Source organism: Malaclemys terrapin, chromosome 3 (genome assembly GCF_027887155.1).
Source record: "Malaclemys terrapin pileata isolate rMalTer1 chromosome 3, rMalTer1.hap1, whole genome shotgun sequence".
NCBI classification, from domain to species: Eukaryota; Metazoa; Chordata; order Testudines; family Emydidae; genus Malaclemys; species Malaclemys terrapin.
This window is the reverse complement of record NC_071507.1, coordinates 73237781-73259890: the sequence shown is the minus strand read 5'-3', so window position 1 is coordinate 73259890 and position 22110 is coordinate 73237781. Positions and strand designations below refer to the sequence as shown.

The following is a 22110-nucleotide window of genomic DNA, read 5'->3' as shown; positions in this document are numbered from 1 at the left end:
AGCTGCAGATGTGACGATCCACAGGTCTTGACGCTTGTTCTGCGGGTCCCCAAGCAATCTTCACATCCTTGCTGCCAGCTGACAGCTTGTTAGTAACTAGGGGACTGAGTGGCTAATGGAAACCTAGCCCCACCAGAAGGGCTGCCCGTGGGAGTCCTGAGTGGAGGAGTGCCCAGCCCCATTGATTGGTCTAGCTGTGCTATTTAAGCAAGGAGGCGGCACAGGAAGTTGTCTGTGCAACTGGGTGAATTCCTGGCTGGCTGCTATATCAGACCCTGCCGTCTCACTTGACTCATAAGCTCTGCTTCCCTGTCTCACTTCTGATCTCTGACTCCGATTCCAGACCTGACCCTGGACTCAACCTCTGATTCTAGTCCTGACCTTTGGCTCAGGTTATTGACTCTGACTCCTGCTCTGACAGCCCAAGCCTACTCATGACCGAAGCCCCCATTCAACTCTCCCATTCACCAAAAGAGCCATTCATTTGACTTGGTCTTGATCAAGTACTGCTCTCTCTGATCTGTCGGTTGACAAGTTCCCCTCTCCAATCATCACCTCGTCTCTTTCAAAGTCACCCATCAAACCCCGGCTCCATGCCCTATCGCTTGGCATTGCTGTGACTTCAGTCCACCAGTGCTGATGACTTCTCACCTACTCATCCCTTTCTTCCTTTGCTATGGTTGCTCATTTTCTTCACTTCTAGGTTCCTCCGCCCTTGACTCCCTTGCACCTTTCTCCCATCACAAGATCCGCCCTGGCTAACACCTAACATCCACTACCAGGCTAACTTCCTCAGTTACAAATCCATTCACTCTTCTTTCAGTTCTTCCATCTTCCTAGCTAAACAACTGTACTCCAGCTTAATTGAATCTCTTGTCTACAATCCCAGCTGCCTTTTTGCAACCTTGATTTGGTGTTCAAACCCTCCCCTCCTACTGGCTCCCCTTCTCTCTGCACAGGATCTCAATTTCTTTCAGGAGAAAAATGACAAAATATAATCTGACCTTCCCTCTCTCCTCAGCTCACCTCCCCTTTGTCCTTCTCTTCCTATAATTGTCTCCTTCTCCCCTGTCACCGATGTAGAAGTTTCTTGTCTGCCATCGTCCTCTAAGCCCTCACTTGCCTCAGTGACCCCCATCACATCTCCTGAGTTCTCCTTCACCCACTCATCCTCTAAATTACTCTTCTGCTTAACCTCTCACTCTCCTTTGGTTTGTTTCCCCTCACAATACAACCATGTTTTAGTCTTAAAACCTAAAACAAACAAACAAAAACAAACAATGCCCTCTTCCTGAACAAAACCACCTACCACATCTTCTCACTTTAATCGCTAAACTCATTGAATGCACAATTGACAATTGCTTCCTGGAGTTTCTCTCCTCCAATTCCACCCTAGACCCTTCCAATCCAGTTCCACCCCTTGCAATCAACTGAAACGGCTTTTGCTAAAGTCTCTAATGAACACTTCTTAGCCAAATCTCAGAACCAGTACTTCATCCTCATCCTCAATCTCATCGTCCTTGGCCTCCTGTCAGCCACCGTTGACATTGTTGACCATGCTCTTCTTGAAATCTTGTCTTCCCTTGCTTTCTGATAACCTGTCCTTTCCTAGTTCTCTTCCTACTTCCCTAACTGCCCCTTCAGCATATCCTTCAGACAATCCAGGGGGGACAGGGGAGTTCCTCAGGGCTCTGTGCTTGGTCCCTCTTCTCTTCTTCCTCTACATCTCATCCACAAACACAAATTCAACTACCACCTCAATGTGGATGATTCACGGATTACCTCTACTCCAGTCCTGTCTCATTCTATTCAAACTATCTCTCAGACATCTCCTTGTTGATGTCTAGCTGTCAGCTCAAGATCAATGTGATTAAAACAGGGCTTCTAAACTTCCCTCCCTTCTTAGAATGGATTTTTAAAAGCCCTCATCATTGCCCTAACCCACTGATTTCAAGGGGAACAGAAATAGATTAAGTATTTTTGAAAATCCCTTCTTCACTGCTTAAGAAAGAGTAAAACACTATAGAACTGTAGCAATTCCTCAACCTTTACTTCCAAAGCAAGGAAACCAAGCTAATCCCCATACACTTTCTTCCATTCACTTCTAAATTAATCAAATGTGCCACTTAAAACTATTGCCTCAAGTTCCTCTCATCCAATCCATCCTGGATCTCCTCTAGCTTGGCTTCTGCCTTTCCACTATACTGAAATCAGGTGACTCTGTCTTGCTAAAAAAACAGTTCTGTACTCCTCCCTGAACTCTTATTTTTGAAGTGCTGGCGATCACATACATTTTACAATCTTGTTGGCTTTTGTGACTCTCCTATCCTAATTTTTTCCCTGCCTTTCTGCGCTTTCAGCATGTCTTTTCCTGAGCAGTCATTGTTCTCTCTCCTATAGGGCTGCTTTGTTCTCTCTGTGGGTGATCACATGCATTCACATGGTTTCAATTCTATCTTTACACAGTTGAATCAGATCTATTTCTCCCCTTTGACCTCAGTTCACTTCTGTTTTTGAGTTTTGTTATTGTGTTTGTAGTTGCCAGGTTGTGGTATATAATCAGAGCAACTGAAGGAGTCTGTTTACACTGTTGTCTAATGATTGTCAGCAATGCCCAGAACATGGGATGAACAATTTTTTAAACATAAATATGTATAATCTGAAATATATAAATCTCATCCTCTTCCTCTGAGATCCCTTCCTTATGTCTTCCGGTTAGTTGAAGCTTAACATGTCTAAAGCAGAACTCCTGCTACTTCCTTGGAAACCACCTCTGTGCCCCCCATTTTCCATCACTTCTGATAACTGTCATTTTTCTTCTCACTTATGCCTTTAACCTAGTGGGTCATCTTCAACTCCTCCGTATCTTGCCAGTTGGTATCAAAATCTTGCCCCTGCTTCCTCAATAGCATTTCAAAGATCAATCTTTTTCTGTCTGTCCAGACACTCCAAACTTTAATCCAGGCCTCATTCCCCATCTTAACGTCTGTAGCCTCTCCCCTCTGCATTAGGCAAGCTGTTTTATCATCCTCCTCCTCCAGCTCCTCAGGTGCCATTGAGAGTACAGGAGAGAGTCTCTCTGATCCTTTCTATGCCTGATGTCACAGTGGCCCTTGGATGTCAGGGGAGGCAGGAAAAGTTCTGCTCTGCCCTTTTAGCCCTGTGGTGGAGTGTGCTCAGTTGATCTGTGGGGATGATACCTACTAACTCAGGTCTTCACATAGTTGTGTGGGGGTGAAGCATGCTCAGTGCAGACAGACTGTTCAGAGAATTTAGCTGCCAACTTCAAACAAGCTTCTATTGGGTATATAATCTGCAATTTTCAGAGTCTTATAACATGGCCACAGCGATGGTGTCACAGGGATGACTCTCTTGTCAAATTTCAAATCTCAGCTACAAAGTATTGAGCTTCTCAGTGAAATTGGGTGGAAGAATGTAACATGGGGAAAACAACATTTTTACCTAATCTGGTTCTTGGAAAAAGCCAGATTATTTTAATTGATATTTCCTCCCCTGCTCCGCCTCCAAAAACAAAACAAAACAAAAAACCCACACACTGAAGTGAACATCTCACATGGAAAATTCTAAACCCAAAGGTTTTAAACTGGAAAAAGTTATGAACAACTGAATAACTTGAACTACAGGTCTCGCTACCAGATCTGCCAATAATAAAAAAATGGTAAGTTAATGTACTAAAACAGAAGCTGCAAAATGATGCTATAAATTGAAGTTTCCAAAACTACTGGTTCTCTCTTGGAGATTAAGTTAATTGGCTCTTAGAGGCCATACATTCTTGTTGAACATGACATAATTTTGCTGTCTTTAGTTCTCAGCCTGGTTTTAAATCTTCTTAAAAATGGTATTTGAAAACAATACAACAATATCCAAATTAACATACAATGTTTAGCAAAAATTGGTTGGAGAAGTCCATACAAACAGTATTCACTCAGTAACCAATGATTGTGAAACTTTAAAAAGGAAACATTTAAGGGAACTCTTTGATCTAAAGTGTTCTAATTATTTAGATATGCTGATACTTTATTTTCTTTTTTTATTGGCATGTAGGGTAAGTATAGTGAATACTTTATAGAGGTCTATATGCCAGTCCTTAATTACTAAGGTATATTTTGTTGTTGAATAATCTTATTACTATAGTACAGCAGTGTTTCTAAGCTTTTTAGCACATTACCCCATTACGTTATCCTATTAAAGTAATCAGGCACAAGGTTCAGCTGGCAAAGCAGTTCATCTTTGGCAGGTTGATACACCGTGAAACCTGTTTAGCAGTCACCTGTTAACTATGGCTGCATATCCCAATGGCTAGTAAAATCTCAACTCCTGTGAGTGCCTCTATATTAATTAGAATGTATCAGCCACTTGTTACGAGAGCCATAAAAATAGCAGTCTCTATGGGGCCATCACCAGGTTCCAACAGCGTATTTATTAAATTTGTTTTACTTTGAAACTAAGGATGTTCAGATGCTTATAAAAAGATCTGCCAATTTGCTATCCATACCAGACCACTATATTTAACTTTATCATGCTATTTTAAACATTCCCTGAACATAGAATGGGAAATAGTGTAAATACAATGTGGTGAATTTAACTATTGTAGGTAGTAAATATCCAGTCCTTAATGATGCCTGCTTGACTAATTCATACAATACAGAATTGAGCTCCCTCCCCTCCCTCTGCACCCCCCCCCCCCCCCCAAAAAGGGTTGCTTTTCTCCTTTCTTGGAAGCCACTCCAAGGAGTCATCTGTTTCTTTGGACATTTGTGTTTAAAGATTTGAATTTTTTATACTGCAAAATTGCTTAGGCCATTGTTTAATTTGTGCTTTTTAACACTCTTTTTATACGTGTTTTTAGAATGAGACTGAGTCTGAAGGGTCTCTGCAGGGTAATTGCAAATGATTAAACAAACTTTTTTTGTTTTAGGTAGTTTAGCTTCTGTTACACAGCAGCACTTTATGGCCCTGCAACAATTTTGTTTGCAATTATCATCACTTAAAATCTTCTTGGTTATAAGCTGTGATCTTATTTCAAGATCTTGTTGCCTCTACACAGTGAGCTGTCAGCTCTGTTTTAATTCTGTGGCATTTTTTAAGTATTAGCTCGGTTCACTTCTGTCACAATGCTTTCTTTAAGTACTGCTGAGACTGTTTTCTAAGTATGGCTTTCTTGGTAGGACTCCAGAATATTTTAAAATGGGAAGAAGTATAGTTATATTTTCTAGGATTCACTTTGCTTACCCCAGGTGATAGACTGCTAACTTTCTACACTGAGTCTCTCTAGACAGCTGTGTTTGAGATGTTGGAACAGGAAATGCCCCTTTTGGGTGTTTGATGGCTTACGCCGTAGAAGGTTGGCTTGAGAGAGAAAGAGAGCTTCCTGATAACATAGGCATCAAGGCTCAGAGCAATATATTTGGTTAGCCACAATAATCGAAAACTGCATAAGAATAGCATTTCTTCTGTTATCTGCATAGCCTCAGCTGGATTGGAGTTTTATTTAACAAAAAAAAAAATCTGTTTGTCTGCTGAGTGGTAGCAGATGTTGTGGTTTAACAGGTCAGTCTCCTGTTGGAGAAGATATCACTGACAGTGTCTCTGGGTGTTTTCTCCATGTAACTTGTTTTACTTCTGCTGTATTTACCAGTCATTTTATTAAGAGTCTTAGCCAAAACACCAATGCTCAGTTCTCAGGAAGCAACTCTGCCCCAAGAACTGACTTTCATTTGTACAGTGATTAAAGCTGCTTGCAACAGCTTTCCCAAAAGAAACTCTATAACACAGCTAAAAACATTTCTTCAAGGACTGTATGCTGCTCACCTGCTAAGACATAGAACCTGTAAAAATGTGTAACATTGCCATCAGTTGACTCCTGTCATAACAATATTTGTCACTAGTGAATAATAAAGATATTTTAAAAACAATATCTGAACCTTAAAAGTTGGGGCTAGGATTTTGCCCTGTAACATGTAAACACTGATTGAGGACAATTGAGCCTTGATGCCTGTTTTTATAATATTTTAACCATGGAACCTCAGTTGAGATCAATTAAAGGTTTTGTAGCTCCTCTTCCTTCTCAGCTGCCTGTTTATTGGTCTCCTGCATTCTTCCTGTGAAAAGCAATACTATACCTTAACTATAATAGTAGTAAATTCTGACCAGCTGGATGATCAAAGGGCTGCAGTGTTCCCACTGTGCTCCACTCTTTTGTATTCACAAACCTGACCTACCTCCACTGGCCTTGCAGCCCAATTTTGATTTTTTTGTGTGTGTTGTTTATCTTTTTAATAACCTTGATAATGGGAACGGCAGCAATTTTTGTGAAAAGAGTAATTGAAAGGATTGGTAAGATTTCTATCAATAAGTGAGCTACGGTATGTGGTCACATTTATCATATAGGAAAGGACTAGGATTTTGTTTTTAAGCACCATTATTGGCCAAAGTGCTACAGTACAAGCAAAGAAAATGGCTTCCTATAACTTTGCTTTTCTGAAGATCTCATCTTACAAGATTCATATGTTGGATCTTAGTTTCCAAGTGCTAGACAGGCAGAATTTCCAAGGCAGTGGTTGGGGTGCAGGCCAGTCCTCTTCTCCACCCCTTTATAGTGATTGATCATAACTATGGCTGGCATTCAATGCAGTGTCTCTCAGTGGAGCACTTTTCCAGGAATTCAGCATATATTTGGGATAATCCTAGCGTGGTGCAGTATCTTCTATCCAGCTGGTGGCTGGAGTTGGATGAAGGGCCTTCCTTAAGGTTTCCGAAAGCAGTGGTTTTAAGGCAAGACACCTAATCACCCGGGTGGATGTGGTGATTTGGGGAATCTGTCTGCAGTTTATGAACTGTGAGTGAGATTATGAACTTTGTGTCTTCACCAAACTGCAAACTCCATTTGGACTGTGCAGCACTTTGCCTTCTCTATTGTCTGTTTGCCTCCTTGTGGAATTTCAAAGATGGGTGGCAAAGAGATAAGAACAGAGGGTTGTTGCATTAAATGGTTTGTTAGGGGAGTGGTTGCCTGGCAATGAAGTTACTTGGTAGGACTCTGTAGTCCTCTGTTGAGGCTGATCAGGGAGCCACATGACGGAGCAGACCAGAAGGTTATAAAAGGGCAGGAGCTGTTCTCTTTGTTTTTTTACTATTTTTCACCAGCTTAAGATGAGCAATGCTGCTGCAGGACCCAGATGAATGAGGGGTGGGTGGTGGTGGTGGTTGCTTGAACACAGATGGTCCCCCAAAAGAAGTGTGAGCTTAAATGAGGGGGGGAAAGTATGTAGGGTTTATTATTTTTGTATGTATCAGTGTGATTCATGTAGAGAGAGTTAATATGTTCGTTATATGCAATGCCTACTATGTTAGAGGGAAACCAGAAGGGTGGAGTTTTGGGAGAAGGTCTGTTGAAGCTACTGCAGTATCTTGGGAATCAGGTGCTGGACCTGGGCCAGGTGGGCTGAGGGACTCAATTTCTGTGAAGGGAGAGCAGACTGAGAGTTGGTGTCTAGGAAATGTGCCAAAGTGGGCAAGGGAGAAAACCGCGCTAAAGCTTGCTGAGACCCAAGTATCAGGGGGTAGCCGTGTTAGTCTGTATCTACAAAAACAACAAGGAGTCTGGTGGCACCTTAAAGACTAACAGATTTATTTGGGCATAAGCTTTCGTGAGTAAAAACCTCACTTCCGAAGAAGTGAGGTTTTTACTCACGAAAGCTTATGCCCAAATAAATCGGTTAGTCTATGAGACCCAAGGAAGCTTAAAATATCCTGGAACTCAGAGGCTGATTCCCTTTACAGCAATCTTGTGGTTGGCCAGCAGGGGGGAGCCTGACCAGATTTGTGACACAGAGTGAAGACATTTCTGAGTTACCACAGTGCAAACACATCTCTACAATTTTCTTAGTGCTTTCCCACTCCCACCCCACCCTGCATGCTCAGGCTTTCCAAAAGCTGACTAACTTTTCTCAGCTTTCTAAAGAAAAGAGAATCCCTTCTGTTCCTGAGTCAAACCTGTAAACTGAAATGCCATCTCAGCCATAAGTATAGTATTATTACTGATATGCTGTTCCTAAAACATCTGTGTCCATTACTAGGACTGAAGGTTGGCACAGATCAGATAGCCATGTTTAATTGCTGCTGCAGTTTTAGCACTGGGATAAAAGGAATTCATAGTTTTGTTGGTAACTTATTTGGTTTATTTTCCGATTTTCTTGGTGATATTGATTTCTTCATGTTCAGCACTTATTAAAATAAAGTTGGCTATCTTCAGCTGATTAGATCATTCTAATGTAATCTGGCTCTTATTTCTGGAACTAAAACCATACCTGCCCTATAACGGTCTATATGCAAGGAGTCCCTAAGATTCATTTCACAAGGAGCATTTGCACCCACCTTCTCTGCCCCTTTCCTCCTTCTCTGTTCCAGGAACCTTGCACACAATCTTAGTTGTTGCACAATGATCCTTGAGGATTCAGAGGTAGCCCTGGGCTCCCCATGTGAATTTTGGGAAAGTTCTATGCCCTAGGTTATACAGGAGGTCAGACTAGATGATCACGATGGTCCCTTCTGGCCTTGGAGTTTCTGGAGGAATTGGGCCTGCTTCCAGTCTTAATTAAAACTAATGGAAGTTCCTTGCTTTCAGGGGAGTTTGCCCTGATCACAGTGGTGTAGATGTGGTCAGAATTACTGTCATTGTGCCTCCCTCTTGGAGGTGGTGGTGGAGTTTGAAGAACAGTGGCAACTCTCTCCCTCCCGTCTCATCCCACCACACAAAATGAAGCCTTTAATGTTTTGTTTTTCCTTCAGTGATATCCAAATTCAGCCAGTTGTCATATTTGTTTTTGTTTTTGTTTGTTTGTTTTGGTAGGCTCCTATTGCTGACTTAGACTTTTTGTGACCAGTTTGTATTGATTTCAGTTATACATCCACAGCATGTTTGTCTTTTAACTATTCAGACAGTGTCTCGCGGTCCTGGACCTTTTGTATATCTGTGTATTTGATCGTCGACAGAAAATGCAATCTGTGGCAATAAGTGAGTGATTGTTGTGCAGATTAATGTGTTTCCCTGCTATAATACTTTCAATAGCTACTTATTAATTCATAAGATGAATCCCTATCTGCGTCAGTAAAGAAACATACAAAAGTCCCCAGTATATTCAGTGGTCTGCTTGGAGGTCATATTTTTCTTCAGGCTGTTGCGGGAAAACATGAAGATTTTATGGTTGTAACATAATCAGTTATAATGGAAGTGAAGGACTGTTGAAAAAAGACAGAAATCAACTGCATTGTAAGAGATTTAAACTACAAATCTGAAAGTACTTGGATAAATTCTGAACAGCATCTATAAATAGTAATAGACACTCAAAACGTCTATTGATTGGACACTGAAAAGATATCTTCAGATTCTGCAGAGAGAGTTTGCCTCACCTATGCCTATGAGCATTCTGCAGTTCTAAAGAAGCAGTCAAAAGTGGTGTGGAAGGATTTGCCGGAGCAGGGATCCTATTCTTGTCATTAAATAGAGCATACCAGGCTGTGACAGCGGTTACCTTGTAATGTGTCCCACAGAAATGAGGTGGGGAGTAAGTGAAGGTTAACGTGCTTTAAAAAAGTGGATTGTGGTTTTTTCCCCCCTCTCCCCCTTGGAAGGTTTGTGCATGTAGCTGATTCTGAGCAGCAAGAAGTGGAGAGTCTGCATATATTCAAAGTTTCGTCATGGTAAGAGAACTTATCAGTTGTACTTTTAAAAGATGTCTAGTGCAGACTAGACAAGACAGAGCAGGAATTATCTTTGAATGTAAGTATCCAGAGAGAGAAGATTAGCGTATACTTGCAAGGATACTATTTGTAATAATGGTAATCATAAGGAGTACTTTTTTGTTTCCATTATTACTTTTGTAGTATGAGATTTACCATATTAAGTGGAAAGTCTATTTGCCCAGCCTCTACTATGCTGCTGGGTTCCAATCTTAAGCTTTGTCCACCTAACTTCCTCAGTCAGAGCCAAGCCTACTATTGGTTTGTATAGCTGGGAAGAACTTTTCAGAAGGATCAAGCCTCTGCCCTAACTTTGCTTAAACTATAATTCTTGTGCTACCGAGAGTAGCAGTGCTTGGCCTGGCTAACTGAGCCAGTTGTTTAGTTCCTCACTGTAACAGGATGGCTTGTTTCTTTGGGGGATTATTTCCCCCCCTCCCCTTTGGGATGTGGTTCTTTCCCCCATTCTGGCTTTCCTCGTTTTGTGTGGTGAGAGAGAATGTGTTATGAATGAAAGGTATATGGTGGTAAATTCTTCTTTTCTTTTTGTTACTCACTGCAGTGTTTGTTCCCACCCAGAAAACTAGGAGGAGGACAAAAAACTAACTAACAAAAAAACAAATGTACACTCCTGTGCAAAAGATAATATTGGTGTTTGCTGGGATACTAATAATTGAAAGAGCCAGATTAGTCATGCCCTGCTGGATCCATAGGTACAATAAGTTAGCAAATGAGACCCTGAGACACAGGAAGCAGGATCAAGAAATGGAGGAAGCTTAGAGGCTAAGATATTTATACCTTTATTTAAAGGTTTGGTGTACATTTGTTTTCTTTCCCTATTGGGGGGGAGGACAAATACATTCTTTTCTTTCCTTCATCATGACTAGTCTGGAGCACCCTTTCTCTTTATGCTGACCAACTTGTTTTCTGATGCTGTCACAGTGTAATAAGATCCCGTCTTTGTGCTTTTGTCAGCTTATTGGGTGTGTGTTTTTTTTTTTTGTTTTTTTTTTTTTTGTTTGTTTGTTTTTTTTGTTTTTAGGCACATGGATGCCGAATTATCCATTAAACAATATGTAGGAGTTTGATCATTTTTTCTGCATTCATTTGTTTAACCAATGTTTATGATGAGCTGTAGAGAAGTCCCTAAACATTATGCTGTATGTTTATCACTCTGAACATTTAAAATTTAGTAGTGCAGTACACAAAAAAAGCATGAGTTCTCTCATTTAGTGTAATAAGTTAGGACTGGTAAGAAAATATTCACAAATGGTGTACAGCAGTGGCTCTCAACCTTCCAGACTACTGTACCCTTTTCAGGAGTCTGATCTGTCTTGTGTATTCCCAAGTTTCACCTCACTTAAAAATTACTTGCTTACAAAAACAGACCTAAAAATACAGAAGTGTCACAGCACACTATTACTGAAAAATTGCTTTCTTTTTCATTTTAACATATAATTATAAAATCAATTGGAATATAAATATTGTACTTGCATTTCAGTGTATAGTATACAGAGCAGTATAAATAAGTCATTGTCTATGAAATTTTAGTTTGTACTGACTTCACTGGTGCTTTTTCTGTAGCCTGTTGTAAAACTGGGCAAATATCTAGATGAGTTGATGTACCCCCGGAAGACCTCTGCCCACCCCCAGGGGTATGCATACCCCTGATTGAGAACCACTGGTGAACAGTGATGATTTAGGGGTCTTTATCCTGTGGATTAAGGTGAGGGTTTCCAGTTTTATGCTACAGAATATTGGATTTTTCCAGATCAGTTCCTTGGCCAGAACAGTGACATTGTCAGATATAACATTAATATTCAGTGATGATCAGTTTAGATACTGACTTCCTCCCTTGCCTTACTGCAAAATCTGAGCACCTGATAATCACTAATGAGTTTATCCTCTCTGAGAGACAGGGATGTGCTACCTATGATGAGTCTCCCTGGAAAGGAGAATATCGATCTGTTTTCATTCTAAAAACAAAAGTACATTTTTATCCCTTTTCCTGTAAAGACAGCCTTGGAAATGTAGTGAGGAAACAAATCACTGGGGTTGAAAGGAATACATAGCAGGGTCTCCATTTTTGCTGAAGTAAGCCAGGGAGAATTACAGATTCTCCCTGTCAAGGCTGCTTCCCCACTCTGAACTTTAGGGTACAAATGTGGGGGCCTACATGAAAACTGCTAAGCTTAACTACCAGCTTAGAACCTGGATTGATGTCTGGTCCCTCTCAGTCCCAAGAGCAAACAACAACCAAAACAAAGAGCACAAACAAAAGCCTTCCCCCCACCCCAAGATTTGAAAGTATCTTGTCCCCTTATTGGTCCTTTGGATCAGGTGTCAGCCAGGTTACCCGAGCTTCTTAACCCTTTACAGGTAAAAGGATTTTGGAGTCTCTGGCCAGGAGGGATTTTATAGTACTGTACACTGGAGAGCTGTTACCCTTCCCTTTATAGTTATGACACTCCCATTCTTCTCCCTTCAACAAAAATACATTTTGGCATGCTCAGTGCATGGAAGAAAGCTAGGACATGTGGTGTGGATTTTAACCAGGCTGCAACTTTCTTAGTCAAATTACATCTAGGGTTCCTGTTGGGGGACAGCCCAGTGCAGTCGCGCACACCCCATTGATCCTTTGCCAATTCTTATGGGATTTTACTTCAAAGGGAACAAATCATCACACTGGGGTGGGAGGTTCTCAGGGTGCCTACACTTGCCTGCTAGCATCCCTCCCCCTTTCAGGAGTTGAGGTGAACAGGGACCTCAACCCCCAGCCAGCACTGCCATCAAGCGCATTGGTGGGGCAGTACCTCCGGGGTAGTGCCCCGGCCACTGGTTCACCTTGTTTCCAGGGGATTAGACCCTGTGCCCCGGTCTCATAAGAAGATGCCCTCGGGATGGCCACTATATTATCTTTTTGGATCTGGAGCATAAATCAGTGAGTTTGTGCACCGGGCACCTGACAGACGTTGCGATAACTAAATGACTCTCATGTAAGTCCAAATTGTGACCTCTGGGAGGGGGAGAATTCTAGCCCTCCGGTTGCCCAATCTCCAATCTCTAGGTTGTGCTGTGAGGAATGCAGAAAAACGCAACCAATCTGGTGGCATGGGAAAAATGCCTTCCTAGCCCCAAAACGGCAACTAGCACAGCTGACAGTGACTGAGATGAGGGAGGGAGGGTGAGTTGACTGCTGGAAACCAGAAAACAGGAAGTGGCTCTGAGCACATGGCTCCAAATCATGGGTCAAATCTCATGAGACCTCAAACCTACCAAGAAGCCTTATGGGGACTGGAAATCTTGTGGCAACCTGCCCATCCTGTGCTTTTACCACCAAATACATCCCTTACTATCCTTGGGGTGCTCTTCTGTAAAATGATTAAGTATAGGTAGTTTGGCAAAGATTATTCTTCCTCTCCGAAATCTGGAGGCTGACCCTGCGTTTAGAAGGGTGATCATGAGTTGATGATGTCCGTGGGAATGGGGAGCATCAAACTATTTTCTCATGCACACTGAAAAATGCTAGCCCCAGCTCTGGCTGCTGCTGCCCGTGATGTTACTTGTTCTGTGGATAAACAGAAGATTGTTTTCCATGGCTGTCAGTACAGCTCCTTTCACAGCTACTAAATTCATCTTTTTTAAAAAAAAAATGGAGGCCAAGGCTTCATCATGAGGTGAAGAGTGTAAAAAACAAGTTGCCTATATTGATGTAGGGCTGGATAATGACCTATTTATGTTGGAAATGAAAGCTTTGATGTTTCTGAACTTGTTTCAGTTGTCTTTTTCATACAATGAACTTCTCAACTTTCTTTTCAATAACCACAGCAAGACCAGCTTTATACTTGGGCTGCAGTTAGCCAACCCACACATTCATCGGATTACATCGAAGGGAGGTTTCCAAGGAGAATTCCATCCGTGTGGCCACCACCCAAGCCTCCTGATGAGGAACAAAAACTCAAACATATGGAAGCAGGTATGGATGGCTTGGAGACACAAACAGGATCCAACACTTCCCATTGATTTCAGAGGGAGCTGTTGTTTGCTCAGCATTATTGAAAACCAGAGCCCTTATTTAGGTGCCTAAATATGGACTTTGGAGCCTAACGTCAATACCTGTTTTTAAAGATCTTGGCATAAAGGTAGAAGTATTGTTAACTTGCATGAATTTGACTGAAATATTTTGTGAACGTATGTATTGATTTGTTAAACACCAAGGTGTACACTGACTATGCTCAAGTATCAGAGGGGTAGCCGTGTGAGTCTGAATCTGTAAAAGGCAACAGAGGGTCCTGTGGCACCTTTAAGACTAACAGAAGTATTGGGAGCATAAGCTTTCGTGGGTGTCTGATGAAGTGGGCATTCACCCACGAAAGCTTATACTCCAATACTTCTGTTAGTCTTAAAGGTGCCACAGGACCCTCTGTTACTGACTATGCTGTACATACAGCAAACAATAATGCACTTTGCCATGCTTTGTCCTTTGTTCTTCTGCAGTTTACAGCTCCTCATAGCAATGATGTGGGCAATCTTCCTTTCTGATGGCTATGGACTCCCTTTGAACCTCAGTGCTATTTTTAGGTTATTACAGTGGCATAAGGCACATGCTGTCCCTCATATGTGCTCAGCACAACCCCTGTGTTAGCAAAGGGAACAAGCAAATGGATATAAGAACAAGCTCCCCACGTTTGTTTTTAGTTTGGTGAATCTCAGAAGTTGTTGAGTTACTTCACCAGTCTGTTTACTTTTTTATTATCTTGTCTGAGTGAATTCATTATTCTTTCTAATTGTCTAAAAGCATTTGTTTAAGTTATCATTAAATGAATAATGAACAATCTCTTGTTTTGTAGGCAAGAAAAAAACTAGATTACCACTGAAAAGAATTTAAAGTCTGCTTTTGGTTAGTAGTCTTGATGACAGGCAAATATCAGAGGTTCAGGGAGGCTTAGTTTTGAATTAGCATCCAATAGCTCTCTATAGTTTGAGACTACATTCATCCCTATGGCCCTGACTATTTACAACTCTTCCTTTTCCCACCACTCCTTTGGCCTTTCCATGGAAAATAAGGCATTTGCCATTATTTCAACAGATTTCCTAGCACTGCTGCTAGGCTCTGGGTGGGGTTGATTTCAAACTTTCCTCATTCTTGGCCTTCCAAGAATGGTCTGAGAATTAGGCGGTGTCTACACTAGGAGTGTTTTGCTAGTACAGGAATATCTGTATATGCTACTGGCAAAGCACTTCTAGTGTGGATGTAGCTTATACTGGAAAAACTATATTTTTTGCAGACACCATGTATTCCATCCCTGCTCCGCCCTGAGTAAATAAGCTACATCAGCAAAAATACAGTTTTGCCAGTATAACTGCATCTACACCAGGGGCTTTTGCCAGTATGGGTTTGTTAGTCAAGAATCACACCTCATCACATCCCTGACTGACATAGGTGTGGTACCAGGAGTATGTAGTGTTGATATGGCATGAAGTTTTGTGTGTTGGAGTGTTAGAGACTAGAAAATAGTGGTGCCAGGGACTGTTCTAATTATAGGCAAGCTAGGCAATTGCCTAAGGTGACAGGGCCAAACCTCAGAGGTGCTGAGTCCCTGTTGGGTCAGGTTGAAATGACATTCACTCAAATTCGGCTTAGCCACCCCCATCATGACAGAGGTATGGCTGGACCAAACCTGAGTGAGTGACCTGGCACTTGCCTCCACCACTTCTGTCATGACCGCCACATCTCCCCAGAAAGTCCCCCTCGGGGAGTGCACCCCCTGGTTGAGCACCTCTGTTCTATGTAGTAGTAAGAGGGGGGAGGCACTGAAGATGTGCCTATGGTGGAAGATTGTCTTGAGGGGCCACTGGGTAGTGCTGAGGCCTCAGCAAAGGTGCTGCTAGACCTGGTTCCTGAACTCAGTTCCTGTAAGGGTCAGAACCTTGTGCCTTTTGACACAAATGGAGATATTTGTGTGTGTGTGTGTGTGTGTGTGTGTGTGTGTGTGACTGACTGACTGACTGACTGACTGACTGACTGACCTGACTGTATCCAAAGCCTTTACCGAAAAGGATTTGGAGTTTAAAAGCAAAAGATCTGAAGTTACAATATGAACATTGCATTGTCCCTTAATTTACTTCCAAAATGTCCACTGCAGTATAAGCAATCTAGTGATATAGTTTACAAGTAAACAAAACCTGCCTTTCTGACATAGCCAAAACTTTGAAGCCTTCAGTATCTGCATTTTTGCTTTACTAATCCAGATTATATATGTTCTCACAAAAATAGTCAGCAATAATTCTCTTAATTTCAGTTGCTTAAAAGAGTTTTTCCCCCCCCCCCACTATATAGCATTTCATTTATTGAGCTTTAAATTTTATTTCATTTAAATTGCTGTAACAAGAACAAGTTCACAACTCTGGTAGACACGGTAACTGAGATTAGCAGAGAATTATCAGAACTAAGTATTATACTGGTTATCCAAGGAAAAAACAGTGAGTTTGGTTAAATCAGAATACTTAGAAGTATAAGAATTTTGAAGATCGGTTAATTTGGAATACCTGCAAAAAAGAACAAAAAGCAGTTTAAGAATACTGCTTGCTTAGAGCCTGTATTTTTTCTCTTCCTTTTTGAAAATTCTGTTTGTTTGCCTAAAAAAAAATTAATTTAATTAATTTGCTTCTGCTATTGCTCCTACCCATAGATTCTCATCCCGCCCACACGGCTTTTTTTTGGGGGGTGGGGGGGAGAGAAGTTTATTCAAACTGTCAGTGTCTTTTAAAAGGGGTTTAAACATTTCTGTCTTAAGGGCTTTAATTTGTTTGCCAATAAGAAAAATATGAAGGGAATTTGGTTATTGTAATTAATGTCCAATGGAAGTAATTTTCTGCAAATAAAAGGTAACCTTTTTTTTTTTTACATGCCTACTTGTAGAGGACAGTGAAGGTGAGTAATGTTAAGTGAATAATGAAGTCTTAAAAATGAGTCTACCTGAGATTTGTGCTAAAATTGCATATATAAGAGGTGCATGTGACTTCTGAAGTCAGAGAGGGAGCACATTCTTAAATGCTGATCTTAAAATCTAAGAGAAGAGGCCTGCAGCTTGCTTTGAAAGTCAGATGACTTGGACTTTCTCAGACCAATGGGAGAAGCTATTGAGAATGTCCTGACTCCAGAAAACCTAAGAACATTAACCTTAGCCCATTAGGGCAGGTCTACACTGCAATTAAAAACCCACACTGGCCCATGCCAGCAGACTCAGGCTTGCGGGGCTCAGGCTAAGGGGTGAGTCCTAGAGCCTGGGTTCCAGCCTTAGGCTGAACATCTACAGCCCAATTAAACAGGCCTTTAGCCTGAGCCCAAATCAGCTGGCACAGTCCAGCAGCAGCAGTCTAATTGCAATGTAGACATACTCCTAGATAACAGGCTAGTGCATAGGTTAAGGACCAGCCAGAATCCAAGTGCTGTTGATAACTTATCAGAAAAATGTTTTGTGGTTGAAAACTCTTATGCTACATACATGGACTGAAATTCAGTGTGTGCCCTTGGTAAGTGCTGGTACTATGCATATCTTTAAAAATATGGAAAACAAAGAGAAATATAAAACCACAGAGAATTAGCACCTCAGCAGGATTTATAGCATCACATTATGAGATTGTTAAAAAATTTGAAAGAATGGTGGCTAATGCAATGCAAATTATAAATAAAACTCTAGATCAATTTAAGGAAAAATGAATAGGAGAGTCAGGAAATATATGCTTACTCCCTTTGTGTTTGGAAACCCCAGAAGAAAAGGTCAATACCTTTCTAATGTTTAGAATTTATTTTTTAAAAGTGCCTCTATAATTTTAATGTTGGATGGTGGTAACATCTGCATCCTAGGAAAATGGTCACAATAGTTTTCAAGAGCAGATGAAAAAGGGCATTTCTGGTCATCAAAGCCACCCTAGGCCAAGCAATGATTTACAAATATCCCTTCTTTGCAAACTTCATTGCAGAAGCATAGTCAAACATGGTTAATAATGGGGCAGACTGAATCCTTGGTACTTCCCTACCCCCCAACCAAGTAGTAACATCATCTTCATCTAATCTGGATCACTGCTTAACCAGACACAGGGGAAATGCACAGATCTAACTGATGAAAGAGATTCAAAACTGTGCTTTATAAGCATAACATTGGATCTTCAGCACATGCTGTCTCATTATCGCCCATGGCAGCCTCAGGAGGTATGACAGAAGAAAATGTTATGAAACATCATGAGAATGCAAGAGAGCCCTTGGGGTGGATGAATAGTTACCAAATACCATCTTCTGGGATCTCTTTTAAGATCAAAGAGTAGAACCTGGTCTGCCAGGGGCTGTAGTTCAGTCAACAAAACCCCATGGTCACTGTTATCAAAGGCTGCAGATAGCTCTAAAAATTACAGGTGGCCATGCTTATTTTCTCCATCACTAGAAGGAGATCAGCCAACAACATAACCCCTTGTGGGCAAAGATCAGATTCCATGATGATTATTTTAGCCTGTACCATATTAAAATCTGAAAGTAGATTCAAAGGCCTCAAGGAAGTCTGAAAATTCCAGGTTTTCCTGGACTTCCTTTGCCATCACCTCCTAAATGAGCTTTCACGAAAAACAAAACAAAAAAACACAAAACCAAAACCAACCAAACAAAAAACGAATAGGGAGGACTATATTATATAAAGAGATTGTCAAGAGAGTTTTTTGAGCAAAGGCCTGACAGCTGCTTGTTCTAGAGATACTGGCACTCTGCCCTCTGGCATTAACAATTTCTACCAAAAAGAGGCAATGCCTTTCTGTTTTTTTTTTTTTTCCCGTGTCATTATAGACGTGTGTTCAAGTCACCGTTAGTGTCCTAAAGTCCCTCCAGTGCTCCTTCAATGAGTGGAACTGGCTAAAAGTCAATTTGGCATAATATGGCATTTGTTTCCTCCAGTCCCAGACATGTACTGATTTATATGGTGAACCCAGTCACTGATTGGAGTGATATTCTACACACTCAAATTGTCCGAGTGAGAGACATTTCACAGTAGCTTAGATTAACCCCATTTTGCACCACAGCAGTTCCATTACAATTAAAATACTATTGTGGAGAAGAACGCCATGGCTGTTGAAGGGAAAGAAGCTTCAGATTTTAAGTATTCACCTGGTAGCCTTGAAACATGACCACCACTGGTACTGTAGCTTGTGAATTGTCATGATGGTCTTTGGGGAGAGAATGTGTAGGAGCTAGTCATGATAGTCATAGCCCACAGGTGGGCTCACTGTACAGTGCTGCTCCTGAGAGATGTCAAAATTATTTGTTTCCTCCATTTTCTCTGCACAGATCAAAGAAATAGTTCGGTCGCCTTGCTGGAAGCAAGGTGGAACCTGACTGACTAAATTGTTTAGTATACTTTGACTATCCATAGCACCATGTCACAATATTTTACAGATATAAATGAACGAACCCTGACCAAGTAGGCAGATATTATATCATGATGGGAAACTGAGGTGGTTGTACAGGGAGGTTGCTTAAGGTCAAACATGAAGTCTGGAAAGTGGAGAATGCAAGGCAGAGCTTTTGACTCACAATCCTGTACTTTAACCACAAAACCATCTCTCATCAACAGTTAAATAAAAATAGAAAATCTTCATTATTCTCTCTAAAGATTCAGCAAATTGCTTTCAAGTACAGTATGTGCACTGGTTGTTGCATGTATCCATCCTTGCCAGCACAATCTGTAATTTCTTTTATCCAGCATGCAATCAAATACTGCACTGTATAAACAAAGCTGGAATGTACAGTATGTGTTTGACTGAAACAAATATTACCAGAATCAAGGTTTCCATTTAACTTTTTTGACTTGACCAACAGTCACTATTTTAACTTTGACTTAAACGTTTTTATTAAAAGGCAGCTTTTGAATAGCTAATGATGGTAGAGCAATGATTACCCTGTCTTTAAAATAAGCAAAATAATCTAGTTCTTGCTAGCATAATATTTTAATGTCCATATTACATCGAAACAAAATGACTCTTTGCTTTAAAGGCACAGATTAGCAAAGCAGAACTTGTAATTGTTCCCATTGGGTTTTCTCCTCATTCTTAGTGCAGAAACCACGACAGTGACTACTTCTAGATGTGAAAACTGATTACTGCTTTAACTTTTCAGTTTAGCAAGTAGTACATGGCATTATACTTCTGAAACTTTTTTTTTCTTTCTTCAAATTCCCTACAGTGGTGTTGGATGGTAAATTAATTCTGGGATGGGAGGACAGATTCTTTGTCCAGAGGGAACTCAATCCAATCCACAATGCTGATCACAATGTTTCTTGCTGGCCTTAGAATTGATGAATCTGAACCTGTGTGACTTTTCCTCAGATGAACAGTACCCAGTGCACATTATGGGGAGAATCCTGGGTGTGGATGTCCCCCTGGTTCTGTGCAGCTCAGGTCAACTACTTTCACAGTACTGTTCTCTCCCCTGTACAAGACTCAGCAGAGCCACTAGGGATGGGGAAGGCTGGGGACAGGGGTGGAGTGAGGGTTCCATTATATTTCTCTCCACTGTCACAAGCCCCGTGGTAAAAATTTAATGTAGTATCAGGCTGCATTAACCTTTAACTTTCCCATGCTGCCCCAATACTTAGGACCCACTTTTTAAAAGGGGGGTTCCAAGATGATATTGTATGAAGGAAGCCTGAAAGTAAGAGAGTGAGTGTGTATGTGGGAAGAGTTTTGGGGTGGGGTGTTGGGAGGCATGGAGCAGAGGTCACCAAAAAACACAAGTTATTTGAAAAAATCAACAAAGAGTCCTGTGGCGCCTTAAAGACTAACAGATGTATTGGAGCATAAGCTTTCGTGGGTGAATGCCCACTTCGTCAGACGCCTTCACCCATGAAAGCTTATGCTCCAATACATCTGTTAGTCTTTAAGGTGCCACAGGACTCTTAGTCTGGATCTGTAAAAAGCAACAAACACGGCTACCCCTCTGATACTTGACACTTGACTTGTGTGATCGTCTAGGATCTGCTGAGATTGAGTAGAGCTGCTGGCTCTTCCAAAGGTGGCTAGACCAACCTCTTAATGGGACAATATGGGAAAAAACAAGTGTGGGGACTTTCCAGGGAGTTATATTCATCCTAAACTTCCCGGGGTATTCCATGGGAGGGTTGTCTATGCTCTCGGTAAATATTTCTGACAAAGGGAAAAATAAATTGTTGATGGTGACAGTGAAGTTTATTCATAAAACATTTAAGATGATACCCTTTAACTAATGGTGGGTCTTAGTGAATGCTATACAATCTGAAAAGAGGAAGGCTGTGGTTATATATAAAAATTATTCAATTCATTTTAAAAGGAAAACAATTCTTATTTTTTGAAAAAATCCCCCCTTGCTAAGGTCCCTTTAACTCTTATTCTGAAAGATTAAGCACCATCTGCACTCAAAGTGCAGTGGCAGTCAAAAAAGCTAACAATGTTGGGAATCATTAAGAAAGGGATAGATAATAAGACTGAAAATATCATGTTGCCTCTATATGAATCCATGGTATGCCCACATCTTGAATACTGTGTGCAAATGTGGTTGCCCCATCTCAAAAAAGATATATTGGAATTGGAGAAGGTAATCACAAATTATTAGGGGTATGGAACAGCTTCCATCTGAGGAGAAATTAATAAGTCTGGGACTTTTCAACTTGGAAAAGAGACGACTGGGGGGATAGGATAGAGGTCTATAAACTCATAACTGGTGTGGAGAAACTAAATATGGAAGTGTTGTTATTTACTCCTCATAACACATGAACTAGGAGTCACCAAATGAAATTAATAGGCAGCAGATTTAAAACAAACAAAAGGAAGTAGTTCTTCACACAACGCATAATCAACCTGTGGAACTCCTTGCCAGAGGATGTTGTGAAGGCCAAGACTATAACAGGGTTCAAAAAGAGCTAGATAAATTCATGGAGAATATGTCCATCAGTGGCTATTATCTAGGATGGGCAGGGATGGTATTCCTAGCCTCTGTTTGCCAGAAGCTGGGAATGGGCAAAAGGGGATGGATCACTTGATTACCTGTTGTTCTGTTCATTCCCTCTGGGGCACCTGGCATTGGCCACTATCAGAAGATGGGCTAGATGGGCTTTTGGTCTGACCCAGTACGGCCGTTCATGTTCTGTTCATGTTGAATGAAACTTCTCTTGAAAACTTTCTGAATCTGTATTTCCTTTTCAATCCAGAGTTTGAAGCAGCTATCTTGGAAACGCAGAAACAATACATAGAGGATGTTCAGCGGGTACAGGTAAGACCTTGGCCAGTGGTGTAACAAGTATGTGTTACGCTTATTTTGTAATATGACTT

At 41.1% G+C, this 22110-nt stretch overlaps 1 protein-coding gene across 1 annotated transcript in view; it reads left to right on the top strand.

Annotated features, from left to right (window-relative positions):
* FMN2 (formin 2) overlaps positions 1-22110 on the top strand; it is a 231279-nt gene that overhangs the window by 35275 nt on the left and 173894 nt on the right. Inside the window, exons 3-4 of the mRNA XM_054021267.1 lie at positions 13591-13738; positions 21990-22051. Of these exons, the coding sequence (XP_053877242.1) occupies positions 13591-13738; positions 21990-22051 (210 nt within the window). The remainder of the gene's footprint in view (positions 1-13590; positions 13739-21989; positions 22052-22110) is intronic.